This window comes from Oryctolagus cuniculus, chromosome 17, assembly GCF_051225735.1.
Source record: "Oryctolagus cuniculus isolate XC-2025 breed Fujian yellow rabbit chromosome 17, ASM5122573v1, whole genome shotgun sequence".
Lineage (NCBI taxonomy): Eukaryota > Metazoa > Chordata > Mammalia > Lagomorpha > Leporidae > Oryctolagus > Oryctolagus cuniculus.
Window position 1 is genome coordinate 24,091,625 of NC_142883.1, and position 17,423 is coordinate 24,109,047.

General features: G+C 62.1%; 1 protein-coding gene across 8 annotated transcripts; it reads right to left on the bottom strand.

Annotated features, from left to right (window-relative positions):
• Positions 1 to 59: 59 nt before the first annotated feature.
• LOC100352867 (transcription factor Sp6) lies at positions 60 to 11,751 on the bottom strand. Of its 8 annotated transcripts, none has more exons than XM_089317695.1 (8): positions 8,505 to 8,643; positions 2,544 to 2,717; positions 2,150 to 2,331; positions 1,518 to 1,717; positions 989 to 1,204; positions 737 to 902; positions 465 to 645; positions 60 to 366 (listed from the first exon to the last, which is right to left on the bottom strand). In XM_089317695.1, the coding sequence occupies exons 2-8, from the start codon at positions 2,715 to 2,717 to the stop codon at positions 208 to 210; spliced, it is 1,278 nt and encodes a 425-aa protein (XP_089173821.1). In that variant the 5' UTR covers positions 8,505 to 8,643; the 3' UTR covers positions 60 to 207. The 8 variants fall into 8 exon arrangements, with proteins under 8 accessions (XP_089173821.1, XP_002719169.3, XP_089173823.1 ...); XM_002719123.6 differs by lacking the exon at positions 8,505 to 8,643 and adding an exon at positions 2,991 to 3,124; XM_089317697.1 differs by lacking the exon at positions 8,505 to 8,643 and adding an exon at positions 2,991 to 3,052 and having other exon boundaries at positions 989 to 1,274.
• Positions 11,752 to 17,423: the final 5,672 nt, after the last annotated feature.

The window sequence follows — 17,423 nt, forward strand, 5'->3', positions numbered from 1 at the left end:
CTCAGGCCTGCCCTTGGCCCTTACTTGGGTTTCCTACCCGCACCGGACTTGAAATCCAGTTCACTGACCGAGAAATAAAACGTTTATTAAGGCCCAGGCCAGCAGGCCGCTCAGAGCGCAGCCAGGGATCTGCCCAACTCCACCTGCTCAGGGCAGTTGGCCCAGGGGGTCGTTGGGTGCCCACGCCAGGCCAGCAGGAGCGCACGCTCAGCCATAGGCCTGGCTCTCTCTCTCCACGAAGGCCTGGAAGAGGCCAGCCAGCTCCTGGGGTGATGGGTGCCACTCGCCAGCCAGCAGCCCCCGCACAGCCTCCAGGCCTTCCTGCTCCAGATCCCGCTGCTTCTGCTGCAGCTGCTGCCCCGGACCCTGCAGGGAAGGGGCCAGGCAGGGGGCTCCGTCCAGGACCGGCCACCTCCACCTCACACAAGCGGGAGTGGGGCGAGCCCCTCGACCCTGGGGGTTACCTGCTCACTCTCCATCAGCCCCAGGGCCGCCTGGTGTCCCCGGTAGAGGGCATGCCTGCGATCCACCTGCGTCTGGAATCGGGGCAGGGTCCGGACAGGGTCCTGTGCTCCGAAAGTGGGGGACACGACCTGGGGGGCCGGGGCCGCCCCCACTCCGAAGACAAAAGGCTTGAACACGGACCTGGTGGGCCACGGGTGGTAGGACTGAGGTGGGCGGCCTCCTCTCCCCTCCTCTGCCTGTCTCCGGCCTTCCCCAGCCCCGTCCTGCTCACCTGGATGGGTCAGGCGTGGCGGTGAGGAAGTGCACGCAGGGCTGCGTGGGATCCTGGGGCAGGACGGACACCATGCTGGCCGTGGTGCGGAAGCCACCCGAGTCCATGCAGATACCGCTCTCCTTGTTCCTGAGGATGTCCATCATCGCCTGGGCCGTGAGGGCCCCTGCCGGGGAGCGGAGGGTGAGCGGGGGCGGCTGGGCGCAGGGTGGGGCGCTGGCCCCCAGGTCTGCCCTGCCCGCCCCTGCAGACCTTGCTGGTGCCGCAGCAGCTCCTGCCCGGCCCGGAAGCGGGCCTTGGCGGCCTCCATGCGCACAGGCTGCTGGGTCAGGGAGAAGACCTGAGCGAAGTCGAAGGCGCCCTGCCCATCCCACCAGCCCTGGGCCCGGGCGTGGGTCCGAAGCTCCGGGTGTTCGGCCGAGATGTCCGTGCCGATGCTCAGCTGGTTGGACAGGTTACGGGCCCCCTCTGCGGAGGAGATGGGGGGGTCATCCACATGTCTTGATGCACCTGCTCTCTGCTGGCACCAGGCAAGGCACTGAGGACACAGGGTGATGAGAACAAGCTACCCGCCTGGAACCTATGGGGGCGAGGGGGAGACGAACAAAGCGAGCGCCCAGATACACGGAGGTGTGTGCTGGGGCCAGTGAAGGACGTGGAAGCCTGACCACCCAGAGAAGTCCAGGAAGGCTTCCCAGAGGAAGCAGAAGGCTGAACCACAAAGGCTCACTGCCCAGAGCTCCGCCCCTGCATCAGGCCAGCATGGGAGGGGGCGCCTCACCCTGGATCCTCTGTGCGGCCCACAGCCTCCCGGCCGTCTCCAGCACCCACGCCTCCGTGCGGTCGGCCAGCAGGAAGGTGTTGTGGTAGCAGAAGGGCGTGGGGTCCTCCCGACAGCTGCCCCCCTGCCCATAGCGTTCCAGCAAGCCCGTGATCACCTGCCAGGCCTCCCGGGCAGAGCTGCTCCGCTCTAAGGCCAGCCTGGCAGAGAGAGAGAGAGATCCAGGGGCAGCCGCGGCCCAGAGAGGTCACACAACCCATCTGCTGGCCTGCACCGTATTAAAACACAGCGATGCCAGTGCTTTCCAAGCTGTGCCCTGAGGGCCCTGTGCACGGGCCTGAAACTTGGTCCCCAACCTGCCCGCAGACGCAGCCCCCTCCCCCCGCCGTGGATGGGTTCCATGAATCCAGCCTCTGCACGAGCAGCTGTAAAACCGCTGCCCTATGTGTGCACCAGGAGAGGCACTCGGCCTAGGCAAAGGGAGGTAGCAGACGGCAGGGGCAGGGCGGCCTCCCGCGAGAAGGCCCAAGGGCAAGGTCAGCAGAGAGGACCCTGGGAGCCGGGGTGGGGGTGGGGAGCCCAGCGCCTGAACTCTGCCCTCAGATTTCTGGTGTGCTGGGCAGGGGCCACACCTGAGCAGGTCCATGCCCAGCAGGGCTTCCCCCTCGCCCACCGGCTCCTTGGTCCACACAGCCTCGTTGCCTATACAGACGCCGTGCTCGTTGGCGCCCATCTCGGCACCCCACAGCCAAGCGGGGCGGCTGAGAACCACAGCGTGCGTCTTCGACACCTGTTCCACCTCGATGTAGGTGCACTGACGGGAAGGGAGAGGGGAAGAATCCGCTCAGGTGAATCGCAGGGAGGAAGGCCTCATACCCATTTTACAGGTGAGCCGACTGAGGCCGGCAGGCTCGAGTAACCCTCTCAAGCTCCAGACCTGGCAGCCTCCCAGGCATGGGGAGCAGGGGAACACGCAGAAGGGTGCCCCCACCTGCCCCTCCCAGCACCCCGTGGGGCCTATCCCACCTGGAGCCGGCTCCCGGGGACGTGAGTGCCTGCTGGTACAAACACCACCTCCTGCACCTCGTCCCGGGGTCGGTCTGAGTTCTTGGCAAAGATCACGGCCGGGATGGCGGAGGCAGGGGGCACGGAGACAAAACAGTCGCAGGAACACGGGGTGTCAGGGCTGGGCGACGCCATCTGGGGAGAGGCGGGTGTGAGTGTGTCCCTCCCAGGCCACCTCTCCACAACCCTGGCCGCGGCCACACGCGCAGCGCAAGACGCTGCCGCGGGCTCAGCACCGTGCACGGTGTGCACAACCGGCACACCCGCCCCTCCCCAGGCTCCGAGGGTCCTGTCCCTGCCGGGAGCCCTGGCCCCTAGGGGCAGTCGTGGGAACATCTCCAACCCTTCCCCTCGCCCGGAGTTCTCCCGCGCACGCCCAGAGGCCGCCCCGCTCCCGCTCCCGCTCACCGCTTCTCGGCGTCCCCAGGACTGGAATGCCCCTCTGTCCCTCCGAGACCCCCAGCCTGCCGCCCGGCACCGCCTCCTCGGCGTCGGGTCAGGTGCGTCCCTTTGGGCGGGCGCTCCCTGGTGACCTGGAAGGCCTTGCGCCCCGGGGGCGGACCGGAACCTGCAGTCCCGGCATTGCCCAGCAGGGCGCGCGCCGGCACTACTTCTCGGAGCTCCTAGCTGGCTGCGGGCCCAAGGGCCGGGATGCCGCGGCGGGGTGGGTCGTCGTGGGGGAGCTGAAGCCGGGAGTGGAAAGGAGCCCTCGTGAACAGGGAGGATTTGTCAGAGCGGGGACTTGTGGGGCATCTGGAGATTAAGGAAGAGCCTCAGCCACTTAAATCCTGGCTTGAATTCCCAAGGGGCAATCCTAGGCCGGTGGCGCCTCCGTAATAAGATCTTCTGAGCCCTCAGAAGCCGGGAGGTGGAGGAATAACTTAAGTTAATGCACTGTTTATTTATCTTTATTTCTATATTTATTTCAAAACCAGAGAGACAGAGACAGAGCTCAAATCCTCCGATTCACTCCCCAAGTGCCCCCAAAGGAGCCAGGAACCCCATCCCTGGCTCCCACGTGGAAGGCAGGAGCCGAGTACTTGGGCCAGCATTTGATAATGCATCAGGAGGAAGCTGGATCAGAAGCGTGCAGCAGCCTGGAGTGGAACCAGGCCCTGGGTATGCGGTGCTGGCATTCTGCCACTCAACCCACCCCGCCACAGCGCCCACCCTGGTCAGGGTCTTGCTGTTCTCAGGGTGAAGGTCTTTCACCTCCTTGGTTGCATTAACTCCTTGGTCTGCTATTTTGGGTAGCTATTGTCAATGAAATTGCTTTCTGAATCGTTGGTTTGGTGTATAGAAATGCTGCTGGTTTTTGTGCACTGAACTTTGTATCTTCTGTCTTCCGTGTGGGTGTTTGCCTAGTCCTGACCAGTTTTTGGTGGAGTTTGGTTCCTGAGGTTCTTTCCTAGCCTGCACTGCCAGGGGGCTGAGCAGTCAGGCACAGCAGGGTTACGGGGAGGCGAAGGCGGTGTTGGGTGCAGTACTGGGAGGGGGCTGGGAGGTTGCTATCAGATGCTCCCCAAGCAGACGCTGAAGCCGCGAGCTGATGAGCGCGGGGCGCCAGCATCTGTCTGCAGGCCTGGGGGCTCACCCCCTGCATTTCCCCAGCTCCCCGCAGTGGGGCCCCAGCAGGCAGCAGGGAGGCCTGGAGACGCCACAGCACAGCCCCAGGCGACCTCAGTTCCCAGGCTAGCCTATTCCTGATTTCCCATTCCTGATTTCATTCACCCACCCCAAAGGGACTCTACCCCCACTTCCCAGGATTGGGGATGGCCCAGAGAGGTCGCGTCCAGGGTCAGCTCAGATGTTGTGACTTCCCTGGCCCCTCCAGGACTGTCCGCCAGAGCACCACATCTGGGGGGTCAGAGGTGGCCTTGGGCTCTGCTGGGGAGTGGGGCAGGCCAGCCAAGCAGCATTGCAAGGGAGCAAGGGAGCGTCAGAGCCTCGCCAAAGGCCCCCGCTAAGAATGCAGGTCAGCGGGAGGAGCTGCCCGGGAGGAGGGGCAGCTCGGCCCTGCCCAGACAGGCCCAGCCGGCCCTGCGGCTGCCCTCCTGGCCCTGGGGGCAACCATGGGGGGGACACAGGAGGGTCATCAGGTTCCAGGGTCTAACTCCCCCAGAACCAGAAGACAAAAGAGGCACCCGTAGGAGTGGGGCAGGTACGGGGCCGCAGGCAACTCGTCTGCCTCTCCTCCCAAGCTGCTAAGTCCAGGAGCAGAAGGGAGCAAGCAATCGCGCCGCCCCAGGTTCCCTTAAAAACCCAAAATGTATGTTTTTAAAGATTTATTTTATTTATTTATTTATTTATTTGAAAGTCAGAGTTACAGAGAGAGGGAGCAAGAAAGAGAGATTTTCCATCTTGCTGGTTCACTCCCCAAAATGGTTCACTCTACAAAGACTGGGGCTGGACCAGACTGAAGCCAGGAGCCAGGAGCTTCATCTGGGTCTCCCACATCAGTAGCAGAGGCCCAAGCACCTGGGCCAGCCTCAGCTGGTTTCCCAGGAGCATTAGCAGGGAGCTGGATTGGAAGTGGAGCAGGCGGGACGGAACCGGCACCCATATGGGATATTGGCATTGTAGGAGGTGGCTTAACCCATTACGCCACAATGCCTGCCTCCTCACCCTAATGTTTCTGATTCCCCCATCCCAAAGTGCCCTGAAATCTCATGCCCCACACTCCCCGGATCAAGGGATGGAACGGCCGGAGCTGGCTCGAGAAGCCGGCTTGGGGTCAGAGTGGGGGCGGGGTGGGCAACGGGAATCTCCCTGGGGGAAAACGAGAATTTTGGCCAAAAAGAGTGAGATGGGAGGTGGGAGAACGTGGTCACCCAGCCCGTGCCTCTGCAGGCCCCTCTACCTGCCTCCCGAGAGCCAGGCTCATTTTCACAAGGTCTTTAACTCAATCGCTTGACACGAATTAGGCACCCACGTGTGCTGGCACTGGGCGGCCTGGGAAAGTGTGTACAGGTGGGAATTTCTGCTGGCTCCCCGGGGGCGGCGCGCGCGCTGGGTCCAGCGAGGGATTTTTGTGTGCACGGCGGTTGTGTAACTGCGGCAGCCAGGAGTGGCGGCCGGAGCCTTTCCCGGGTGCCTTCCAGCTGGGCAGGCGCCCATCAGATATCTGGCTGCCTTTCATCGCCTTGTCCCCGATAGGGATCACCCTGGGTGACGAAATCGCTGTCAGTCACCCCCACCTCGCTCAGAGCCAGAGGGCCGGCCGGCATACACACCCCCACGGGGCGGGGGCCGAGAGCCTGGCTCGGCTTGGGAAGGGAGAGAACTGGGGTTCGTAGCAGGGGAGGGGAAGAGGGGACTTGTGTGTGGAGGAGGCGGGAACTGTCTAGAACAGTCTGCTTCCTCTAGGTGCAGACCAGGGAGGGCTCTCCCTCCTGCAGCCCCAACCCTCCCCCGGGCAGGGTCAACCCCGCCTCCCCAACCCCAATCAAATGGAGATGAAGCTGCCCCCGGGGCTGCGGGATCAAAGGGAAGGGTCCACCCCGCCCTGCAGCCCGGAGCCCGTCCTCGCTGCTGAGGACGGAGCTGGAAGACAAATGAAGCAACAGAGATGTCGTTGATGACTTTATTGTTGCATAAAAAACACAGGCTGTTTCTTCCTCCTCCTACCCCCCCAAAGTGGGTTCACAGCAGTTCAAGAAAAAAAAAAAATCCTACATTTTCCTCTAGGGAGGCTGCCTGGAAGGGCAGGCAGCCGAGCCACCGAGATCTACCAAAGTAGGGAGCAGAAGACCCCTCTCCAGAGCCCCGACCTGCATACCTTAGAGCTAAGGGCCTCTACGGGGGCAGCAGCTGTGTGCCCCCCAACACCCAAGTGGGAGTTCCCCTTAGAATGGCCACTGGACAAGGCTGTCTTGGTAGCACAGGGAGGGGGTGGCTGGTTTCGATGGGTGGAGAAGAAAGGCATCCCACACCCACAGCGCCCTCCTTCCTCCCCCACCCCCACCTGGCCAGGCAACCTGCGGCCTTGGCCCGCTCCCCTTCTGCCCCCAGCCCTCTCAGGGAGGAAGGGGACAGCGGGCTGGGTTAGCCGAAGGCAGGGGAAAAGGAGAGGGAGAATCGAGAAAGATCATTACTTCTTAAACTACCCCAGGCCCCGGGGGCCCTCAGGGAAGCCCCTCTGTCCCTGTTAAGGAAGGCCCCTTTCTACACAAACATGTATTCCCACCCAAATCCCAGCCCCCATGTCCCATACAGCTCCCAGTCCTCAGACTGGGCCCCAGCATCCCCAAGGCAGGAAGAGACGCTGCGGGCCTAGGCCCTAGACCTTGGACGGGGTGAACAAGATGGGGTCTCAGGAGACCCCAGGCTCAGTAGAGAAACACACACACACATGCACACACGCACACACGCACAGGTGCACAAGACATGCACGCACACACATGCCCTAATATTAAATAAAATACCCTTTGCTTATAACTTAAAAATCAATACACAGCTAATCCCTGCAGAGGGCTCTGGGTGGAGAATGGAGAGCGAAGCGAAGGGGGAGGTCAGAGGGACTTTAGGCCCAGGGAAGCCCCCAGCCCCAGGGTCCCGTGGCCTGCCAGACCCTCCCCTCCCGGGACCAGCTCCTCTCCCAGGTGCCTGGCCCAGCCTCTGCTGGGCCCCTCCCCACCCCCACCCCCAAGATCCCAATCCACCTGTATTTCTAGCATCTAAAGGAAAAGGGGCCAAGTGGGGACAGCTTCTTGGACGTCACCTCTGACGGCAGAGAAGGCCATCAGAGGGAAGACAGCGCCTGCACGGGGAGAGGACTTTCCCCTGCGGTGAGCTGGGGAGGAAGCAGCTTCCTGAATGCACTCTACAGGGGGATGGGGCAGGGCAGGGCAGGGCGGGGCAGGGGCTGGCCAGGCAGCCCCAGCGTCCTGCACTCCAAGTGGGAACAGCTAGAGGGGTCTCTGCTGGACGCCCCCAAGGGGAAGGCAACTGAGGGGAACCTCCGGGAGAGAACTACATCAATTCTAGAGCTGCGGCTGCTACTGGGAGCCTTGGAAACCTACCTAGGGGCACAGACCCGGAAGCTGCACTACTGAGCTTGCTTTTTAAAAAAAAGACCAAGAGTCAAGGACTGCACGGGAGCAGAGGCGGAAGCGGGTGGTTGCGCGCATCCCCTCGACGAGTCCCTCTCTTTCCTTTTAGAGGGGGATTTCCCTGCTTCCCCCAACCTGCCCCCCGCCTCTGTTCTCCGCCCCATAGCTCTGGCCTGAGAACTGTGTGGGATTGCTACCCTCTTCAATCCTGGCTCCACTAGACTGGGTCTGGAAGGGTTAATACGGAGGCGCGTCAAAATTTCTATAACAGCTACAGACACGCCCCCAACCTAGGGGGTCCCCCCCATCTCGGGGAGGGGGGCCCTCCGGAAGCCCCAGGACTCAGGCACCAGGAGGCTGAGGAAGGCGACCCGGCCCCTTCGGGCGGCTCCGGGGGCGCTTCCGTGTCCAGGTTCCCAGGCCTGCAAGGACGAGTCTCGACAGCCACCCCTCTCCCCGCGCCCCCGGCGGGCCCGCTCCGCTCAGCTCCGGGCCGCTTTCCCCTCCAGCCGCCGCAGGGGTGCCCACCCCCACCCCCGCCCGGGGCCCTGAGCTGTGCGCAGGGCTCCTCCCGGCCCCGTCGGGCAAACACCTTCCGTCCAGCCCCAGCGCCCACATTGCTCCCGCAAGCGCCCGAGCAAGCGCCCGACTCCCCGTCCCCGCCCCGCTCTCCCTCCCGCACAATAAATAACCGCCTTCCCTGTTACTGACTGCAGCCGGCCCCGAGGACGTCGGCCTGGGGACTCTTGCGACGCCCCCGGGAGCCCGGCCACGGGCGGCACCCGCGCAGCTCAGTTGGAGGGAGGCGCGCTGCCCTCGGCCTCCCGCTTGCCTTTGCCCCCGGGGGGCTCCACCGCGCCGCCGGCCTTGCCTTCGCCCTGCGCCGCGCCGGCCGCCTCCTCCTTGGCGCCCTCGTGGGTCTTCATGTGCTTGGCCAGGTGGTCGCTGCGCATGAAGACGCGGCTGCAGACCGCGCAGGGGAACTTCTTGGTGCCCGTGTGGGTCTGGAGGTGGCGCTGCAGCTCGTCGGAGCGCGTGAACCGCTTGCCGCAGAAGAGCCAGTTGCACACGAAGGGGCGGTCGCCACTGTGCCAGCGCAGGTGCGCCTTCAGGTGCGACGTCTTGGCATAGGCCTTCCCGCAGCCCGGGATGTGGCAATTGTGCAAATGCTTCTTCTTGCCCCCGTCGGGCCCGCACGGTGCCCCCAGTCGCTCCGCCTCCAGACAGTTGGGGCAGCGACACACGGTCTGGCCTGAGCTGCGTGGCACCGACCGCCGGGAACCTTTAGGCCGGGTCGCCCCGTCCAGACTGGAATCCAGCCCTTGGGACTCCGGGGCAGCCGCTTCCAAGGCCTTAGCCCCGTCGGGTGGCCCCAGGAGGTGCTGCCCTCCGGCGGCTGGGAGGAGGTGGTGCGGGTGCGGGTGAGGCGGCGGGGCGCAGAGCTGGTGGTCGCCGACGTAGCCCCCCAAGCCGGCCTGCAGCGCCCCCGGGTGGCCAGGTGAAGTTAGCGCGCCCTGAGTGTGGGGGAGGTCCATCCAGCTGGTGCCCGGATGAAGGTCCCACCAGGAGCCATCCTCCGTGCCTGGGTGAGTCGGCCGGAACCACGATTCGTAATGGTGGGACATGTCCGGCTGCAGGAGCTTGGAAAAGGGTCCCGGGGCCAAGGGACTGTCGCTTTCCAGGTCCTCGCAGGTCACCCGCGAGGAGGCCCCCGGCAGCTCATAGCCCTGTGAGAAGTCCACCTCCGGGCCCAGCGGGAGGCTCTGCAGCTCGGCAGGCTGCAGCGGGGATGGGTAGTCCCCGGCCTCCGGGCTCGTGTGACCCTGGTATGTTTGGAGAGGCTGCAGGTCGAGGCGCGGCGGCGAGGCGTGAGGCGCGTCCGTGTGCTGGCTGCCCAGAGAGCCGCAGACAGCGGTTAGCATTGCCGGGGCCCGGGGTGGGTGGGGGACAGGGACGGTCAGGGGCACCTCAGATGGGACCTAGAGAAAGCAAAGCGGAAAATAGGTGAGGAAAGTCCCCGGCTTTCGCTCCTGACCCAGATCCCCTCCTCCCAAAGTGCTCCTCTCTAGCCCCCAGGGAAAACACGTTGGTGCCTTTGGGTGGGGACTGGGGAATTTGGGAGTGCTAGGGAGGGTTGCGGATGTGCGGGGCTCAGGCAAGGGCAGAGCAGGGTGGAGATCTGCCTTCCTAAGAGATCGCTCCCATAGGACACAGGGCATCCCTGCTGAGTTACACCTGTCGGACTCTGCTAGGTCCATGCCCACCCCGGCTGCCCAGGCCAGCAGCGCAAGCACAGCACACCTGCTGCCGGGCCCTAATGGAGCGTACAGACCCATCTCAGCTTCCCTGGTTGACCTCAGCACACAGATGGGGGGGGGGGGGCGCGGAGGTGGTCTGCTGGTGAAACCAAAGCTTGGGGGTCTCTGCTCTGCAGAAAGTCCAAAGCAGGTCCTGAGCTTTTTAAAAAGGCACTCCTGCCACCACCAAGGCATGTCCACGGAAGCCGACCTTCCCCTTCACTGCAGCAGCCCCCGTGACGCGCAGCTCTCCTCCCGGCCTGCTTGCCAGGGCCCCATCAAACCCACTCCCCTGCCTGGCAGCGCCCCTTTCCCTCGGGCAGGGACTTCACCTTCCTGGGGAGCTGCCGTGGTACCAGTTTGTTTTCCTTGGCAGCCCTCCCCCCATCCAGAGAAACCCGAGAAGCCGGTGCCAGCCCACTCTGGCTACCACCCATGCCCTTCTCCAAGCCAGGGGTGGTGGTGGGGAATCAGACATGAAGCTGGGGGCAGTTGGTTTCCCCCCAGAAGGGAGCCAGCCGAAGAACACCTTGGCGGCAAGCTCAAAGCTCCTCGTGCCACCCCTTTAAGGGCTGCAGGGTCAGAGTGCAGAAGCCGAGGGCAACTAGGGAGGCCTTGATGACCCCAGAACTGGAGAGGCAGAACGGCCGGGAGAGATTCTATCAGGGGTGCAGCTGGGCACTCCCCCAAGACTGCCATCAGCCGAGTGTGGAGACCACGCAGCCTGGCCAATCTTCTTTTATAGAACACTGAGCACACCTTGCAGTACTGACTCGGACCATGATGCTGCTCCTCTGTCTGCTCATTCAGTCCACAGTACGGCGTTCCTCTGGACTGCCTCGAGCCTCTGGACCCAAAGCCGCCATCGGCTTCCCTCCACCTCTCCCTAAGGCCTGGGAGCCCTGGGGCCACCACGTGCCTGGCTGGGGCTTCTCTGGGGTCTTTTCCTTCCCACAGCAGGGCTCAGCTGACCCCTACCACCTTCTGGCCCTGGAACCAGGGTGGTGGCACTAGTACTCTGGGAGAGGCCGCGAGAGGAGGGCTGGGCGCCTACTCAGGCTCCGGCTGCCTTACCACAAGAAAGGAACGGGGTGAAGCCGCAGGAGCGGAGCCCCAGGCCGGGGCGGGGCGGGAGCAGCCAGGCCCGGGACCCTAATAGCTCTTGGCGCCTGGGAACTGCCCCAGGGGCTGAGAGGTGGGGAGGCTGGGACGATCCCGGCTCCAGAGTGGCCTCTCACAACCGCGAGCGGAGAACCCAGCCTGGGATGCCGCAGCGGCTTGCACCGAGGCTTCGGGCGAGGAGGGCGCAGGGCGCCAGGGCGGTCGCGGGAAGGCGGGCAAGGGACGCCCCTGTGCCCCATTCCGCCGGTGCTCAGGCAGTCGGGCCTGACCCGTTCCTGGTTCTCAAAGTTCCAGTCCTCCAGTTGTCCCCGTCGCTCCAGTTTCCCCAGTTTCCAGTCTCCTCGGTCGCTCCAGTCTCTCTTGTCCGCCCAGTTTTCCCTCCTTCGAAGCCCTAAGCCCCTCGGATCCTGGAGGACCACCCCGCTCCCAAGGCCAGAGGAGGCTGCCGCGCGTCGGGAACACTTTTTCCCAAGAGAATTTCGGCAGCGACCACCTCGCGCGCGCACACACACACACACACACACACGCTCCGGGCCACCCTGCCTCGGGCCGGGCTCCTACCTGGAGGCTGCGCTCGGGCTCCGGGCGCGGCGGGCTGGTGCGCTACAGACGCGCGCTCATGGGCCCTGCGCGCCAGCCGGTTCTCCTGCAGTGAGGGGCAGCAGCCGAGGGCGCGGGGCTGCGACCAGACCGGGCGGCGGCGGAGGAGGCGGTGAGAGCCGGCGGGAGGGCGGAGGCCGGAGGGCGGGCGCGAGCCAGCGAGCGAGCGAGTGAGCGAGCGAGGCCAGCTCCGCCCGTGACTCACCCGCGCTCTCTGCCTTCATCCTCTCCCCTGCGCTCCTTTTTCCCCAGAACTCGCGGCCCCGCCCACCTCACCTGCCGCAGCCTTTAACCCTTGCGGGCTCGGCCGGACGGGACGCCCAGCCCGGCGCTGGAGGAGGGGGCGGGCGGCCGCGGGGGAGGGCTGGTTAACTAGGCCGGTCCCCGCCGCTCCTTCGCTCCTCCTCGTCCTCTCCACCCCCTGGGCCAGGGGCCCGGGCGCGGTGTTTCCCAGGTTCTGAGACCCGCCCCATCGGGTGGAAAACTGCCCTCGAGCTGCTCGGATCTGGATGGGGACGCGGGACTCAGGCCCTGGGGGAGTGGAGGAGGGGCAGGTCCTGGGGGAGGGGTGACCCTGCGCCGCTCTTCGGGCGCGGGTTGCCCTGGTGTGCCCCGTGGCCCACCCACCCCGGCCGGCCAGCGCTGCTGCCCCGCGGAAAGGAGAGGACACTGGACTGAGCGCTCGGCCCAGGCCAGGCCGTGAGAAGCCTGGGACGTCCTGGCTGCCCTGCTTCGCCATTGCCCTCGCAGCCGCTCTCCGCCGCAAGCCACTTCCCCGCTGCAGGTCGCTGGCTGCCCCATGCTCTTCTGGTCCCCCAGCCCAGCTCTCACAGTCCACCGCCCCTTAGGGGGCAGCCCCGGCGCCCGCCTTGGTGTCCTCTCCAAGACACCACCCCCTCCTCTCCGTCCCGGGCGTGCTCAGCCGACGCCGGCACCCTGGCTCCCGCACGGATCCAGTAGACTGGTCAGGCGCCTGGGTGGATTGAGCGACCCTTTGCCACCACTCCCCGATTCTCACCTGAATGTCTAAACCTAATATTTTTAACGAAGGGTCCGGATTCTTTTGAAGAAAACAAATGCTCTGTACACCATGCGACACTCTGGCAAAATTTCAGGGCGTTGGTGGCGCTTGCCTAAACACTCCGGGGTCGGATGGGTAGAGAACCCGGGACGAAACGATTGCCTGGGGTGGGGGTGTAAGAGTCCCCCTCCCGCCGGGCTGGCGTCTGCACCCTGGTGAGCCCCTGCTCCTTTCTGAATCGAAGCCTCCCAGGCTGGCCTCATGGGACCTCGCAGAGGACTTTCTTTCTTTCTTTCTTTCTTTCTTTCTTTCTTTCTTTCTTTCTTTCTTTCTTTCTTTCTTTCTTTCTTTTTTCTTTTTTTCCTGTTTTGGCACGGGATTTCTGATCAATTTCCATATTTCTTTCCCTGTGCGGGTTGGCTTCTCTCGTGCGCTTTGCCGTGGGGTCTTTAAAATTTCGTTTTTGTTTTTAACAGCCGATTTCATTCAGCCCGACTGGAATTTGGGCTGATTTAATCTGTCCTCTCCAGCCCGTGTTCCACTCCCATTGCTTTATCTATCCTGCATTCCCGTTTGGGACACGCTGGGAGTATGGCTATAAAAGGGTTGAACAGAGTCTGGGAGCAGAAATCAGAGTGTTGTGGTTCCCTCCAAGTGCACGCACAACACGGGCACCCTCCTCTCCGGAATCAGTGTCGGGTTCACCCTGCGATGTCTCCCTTTTCTAAGGCTCAGTTCCCTGAGCCGGATGACCCCGACTGGAGGGTTTCCCAGGATTTAAAGGAATGGTACCTAAAAATTCCTAGCTGGTGGGGCTCCTGGGAAGTATGCAGGCAACAGAAGATATTTTTGTGTCAATGAATCAGTTCCCAGCAAATGTCTATTGTATATATTCAAAAGACTGAGGGCGAACTAACGTTTGCAGACCTGAATTCCAGCCCCAATTCTGCATCGCTTAACTGACCCTGGGGCAGTCGGCTTGCTCTAAGCCTCGGTTTCCTGGTGGGTGAAGCCGCCCTGCTGGGTTAAGGACCAGCCTTCGGAAGCTGGGTGGCGCCTCCTGGACCTGGGACATCGCTGGGGTTGGGATTTCTGATGACCTGGATTTTCCTTCTTCCAGGCACTTGGGGTCCTGAGACGGAGATTCACAAGAACTGCTTTGGCTCTTGTTGCCAAAGCTAAATTGCGCCGCCGCCCCCCTCCCCCCATCAACACGGTTTTTTTCTCTGGCACTCAGCTTGCAGATCCAGGCTAGCTGGGTTCGCATCCCCATTCACGGCTGCCTCTGGAATAGTTAGGGGCTTGTCAGAGCAGGGACAGAGCCCCCAGACCTGACTCAGGTGACTCTGGCTCCTGGTTGCGACTCCTTGGCATTCCTGCCTCCTCCTCCCATCTGCCTGCTGTGGCCACGTCTGCCGTTCTCTAGATACCTCGCTCCTGTTTCTAGGCACCAGACTGCCTTATCTCCCCATCGCCTTCCATCCCTGGAAAGCAACAGTGAAAGGGAATCCAGCCCCAGGTGAGTGGATACCCGCCCCATTTTCACCCTCGGTCCCCTTTAACCCTACCCTGCCCCATCCTGACCTAATGCCACCTGGGGTCCCCAGAAACAAAGACCTTCCGTTAGTGCAGGGCTCATCAGCGTGAAATTCAACCAAAAGGAAGTCATCTCTGGGAACTCAACCCTGCTGACTTCCTGCCCTGCCCAGGTTTCTGCCTCTGACTTAGCATAGTGTCACTGTGGTTCTTTCAGATCCCTCTCAGCTTGTGGTCCTTTGCTTCCAGTCCGTGGGTTTCCCACTTGCTAGATGTTTTCCAGCCGAGTGATGGCTATGGCCGGATGTTGATGTGACTGCTGAGGTCACCATAGCCCGTTGCCCAAATTCATGTCTCGACTCAGAATTGAACAAGGCTGCCCCCCACACCAGGATCTGCCCAGCCCTTGGGCCATCTCTGCTGCTCTCCCTCATTCCCTCAAAGGCATGAATGGGAAGATTTTGCCCACAAGTGTCCACCTCCCATCCCTGCCACCCCTCCTCTTCCCAACTGTCCTTTGGTCAGGACCTGTTCTGTGCCTGGAGCAGCCTCACTAGGTTGTGTTAATCCTAACCATCGTTGATTTCTAAAGCACCTACTATGTCCCGGGTCCCACACACAGATAGCGCCACTCACGAGCACTCTCGAGCACGTGACAGAGTAACTGTTATTGTTCCCATGGTACAGAAGAGGAAGCCACAGATGAAAGAAGTTAAATGAGTCTCCCAAGATTGCAGGAGGGAACTGTCGGTCTCCGAAGCCCAGGTTCTGCCTGCTATTCTGTCCTGTTTCACTACTGCAGAGGTGATGGCCCTGGGAGTCCAAGCGCCCCTAGATCCTCAGGTGAAGGGACAGCATTCCTAGAGTCACCTCTGATCAGAGCCACCCATCATCCTGCACCTAACAGGACCCTCTGGTGGCATCGTGCACTGCCGGGACTGGTCGCACAGCACTCGGCTGTGGCTTCTAAGCCTCAGCTGTGCTTAGCGTTGGCACCATGGGAACATCAGAGCTGGTCTGCCAGGAAAAACAGTCTAAGCCCAGGCCCTCATTTTCCTGGTGGGGACTGAATCCCAGGACAGGCACAGAGCAAGTCAGCAGCAGAGCGACGACCAGAAGCCCCATCTCCTAATTCCCGGCTTCTTGGTTGCTAGCCCTTCTCCTCCACCTCCAGGAGGCACTTAGACAGACTCAAGCTGGTGGCCCTGGACAAACACGTTCCTCTGTCCCCTCTTCTCCCCGCCTCATTCTCCTGCTTCCTGGAGAAAAAGGCAGAGTCCAGAGCCGGGGTCATAGTGTTTTCTTTCATTCATCCTGTCTTCATTCAGCAAACACAGAGGGTCTGTCTAGGGCCAAGCCCTGTGCTGGGCACTAATTCTGTTATAACCCCCCTATCATGAGTGTCTGCCATTGCCTTTCAGTCTAGAAGATGAACCCAGCTGTGGATTGTACATATGTGTGCATGTGGCTGTCTACAAACGTGTGTGCATGTCACATGTGTGTGTGTGTGTGCACGCGTGCGCCTGTGGACTGTGGCACCTGTCATCTCTCTTCCATCATACAGGGAGCCCCCTTGCTACCTCTGTGGGTGTCCTGCCATCCAGGACACCCTCTACATCTGCTAATATTCGCCCAGCCTTTGTCTCAGAAAGAAGTCCCAGGCTCGAGTCCCTCCCCCGCCCTCCCCCAGATCTCAGCCCAGCTCAGTCCAAACACCTCCAGGAGCTCTGTTTGGTCCTCCCCAAAGACCCCACCAAGATGTCCCTCTTATCCCTCCCTCCCTAGTTAAGAGAGATCCAAGCCGTCCAGATCTCTGTGCCCCCCCACCCCGAGAATAGGGTCCTAATGCTGTGTGGAGGTCCCCTGTCCTGGACAGGGAACAGTCTCTCTTACCCGTCCATGGAGCCCAGAGCTGGCAGCAGCAGTGAGGGGCAAGTGGGGGTGATGGAGAACCAGGCTTTATAAAGGAGGCGACAGTCAGAGCCAGAGGGGGAGGCGAGAGCCGGGAGCAGGGATGCTGCCAAGTCCTCACGGCCTCGGAAGCTTTTAGGATAATCCAGGAAACAGTGGCCCCCGGCTCTCCTGGGGGAGTGGTAGGGGGTGAGAGCGGAGCCTCTGAGGTCTGCCAGGAAAAGAGGATTTCAACTGCAGGAGGCATCTGGGGTGGGGGTGGGGTGGCGGGCAGGACCCGACTCCTCCCGAGTCGGGTGGGCAGCAGCAGGACTAAGTGGCTCTGGGAGACTGGACAGAAGAAATGAGAGCCTTGCTAGGGAAGAGAGCCAGGGTGGGAGAACTCGCCACCCTCCATCCTCCTTCCTCACCATGGCTTCACCATGGACTTGGTGGGAGAGAAAAGAAGGTCCACTTTTAAGAACCCACACGCACGCATACACGTGCACACACACAGCAGGGTCAAGTCAGTCCTCCCCTGCAGAACCCTGCCCCCCCCCCCCAGAGCTGAGGATGGCTCAGCATCTCCTGCTCCACTTCCTCCCTTTCTCACACACCCACTTCCAACTTGGATCCCCCAGGAGGATCCAGTGTAATCTGCCACATGAGGAGGGAGGTCCCTCTCCCTGACTTTGGCTGGGGTGCAGAGCTTGAAATGGACAAGAGTTCATCTAAAAGCGGAGGCAGAGCCCAGCCAAGAACTTGGAGCTACTTCAGGGTGCCTGGGACTACAGGAACTTGAAGAGGCCAGAAAGATGGCCTGGGAAAGGGAGAAGGGCCCTGGAGGTGGATTTAGGTGGTCCTGCCACATCCCCCACTGTGTACAGGACCCTACCTTGGGGGTGGCTCTCAGTTTAGGCAGGCTGGCTAACAGATGCATGTCTTGGGGCAAAGAGGGACAAAGGCCAGGAAGGAGAAAGGAGATGGAACAGAATAGGATTGGTTTCCCAAAGCCCTCTGCCACTGGGAATTCTGACCCCCATAGGAGAGTGGCCTGGGGACTGTTCACAGGGGGCACCATAGCCTTGGCTACCACTCAACACCTGGCACTGAGGCTGGGCCTTGCTATGCAAGCCCCTGCACACACACACACTGAACCTGGTGCCCAGCTTGAACGACACCTCCCTCCCACAGGATGAGCCAGGGAATCTTCACCCCAAACTCTTTTCTTGCTCCTCCCCCTACACCCTCAGCAATCTCTAGACTGGGGATTCCCAGTTTCTTCATTAGCTTTTCAGTAATTATCTTGTAAAGGCCCCGACAG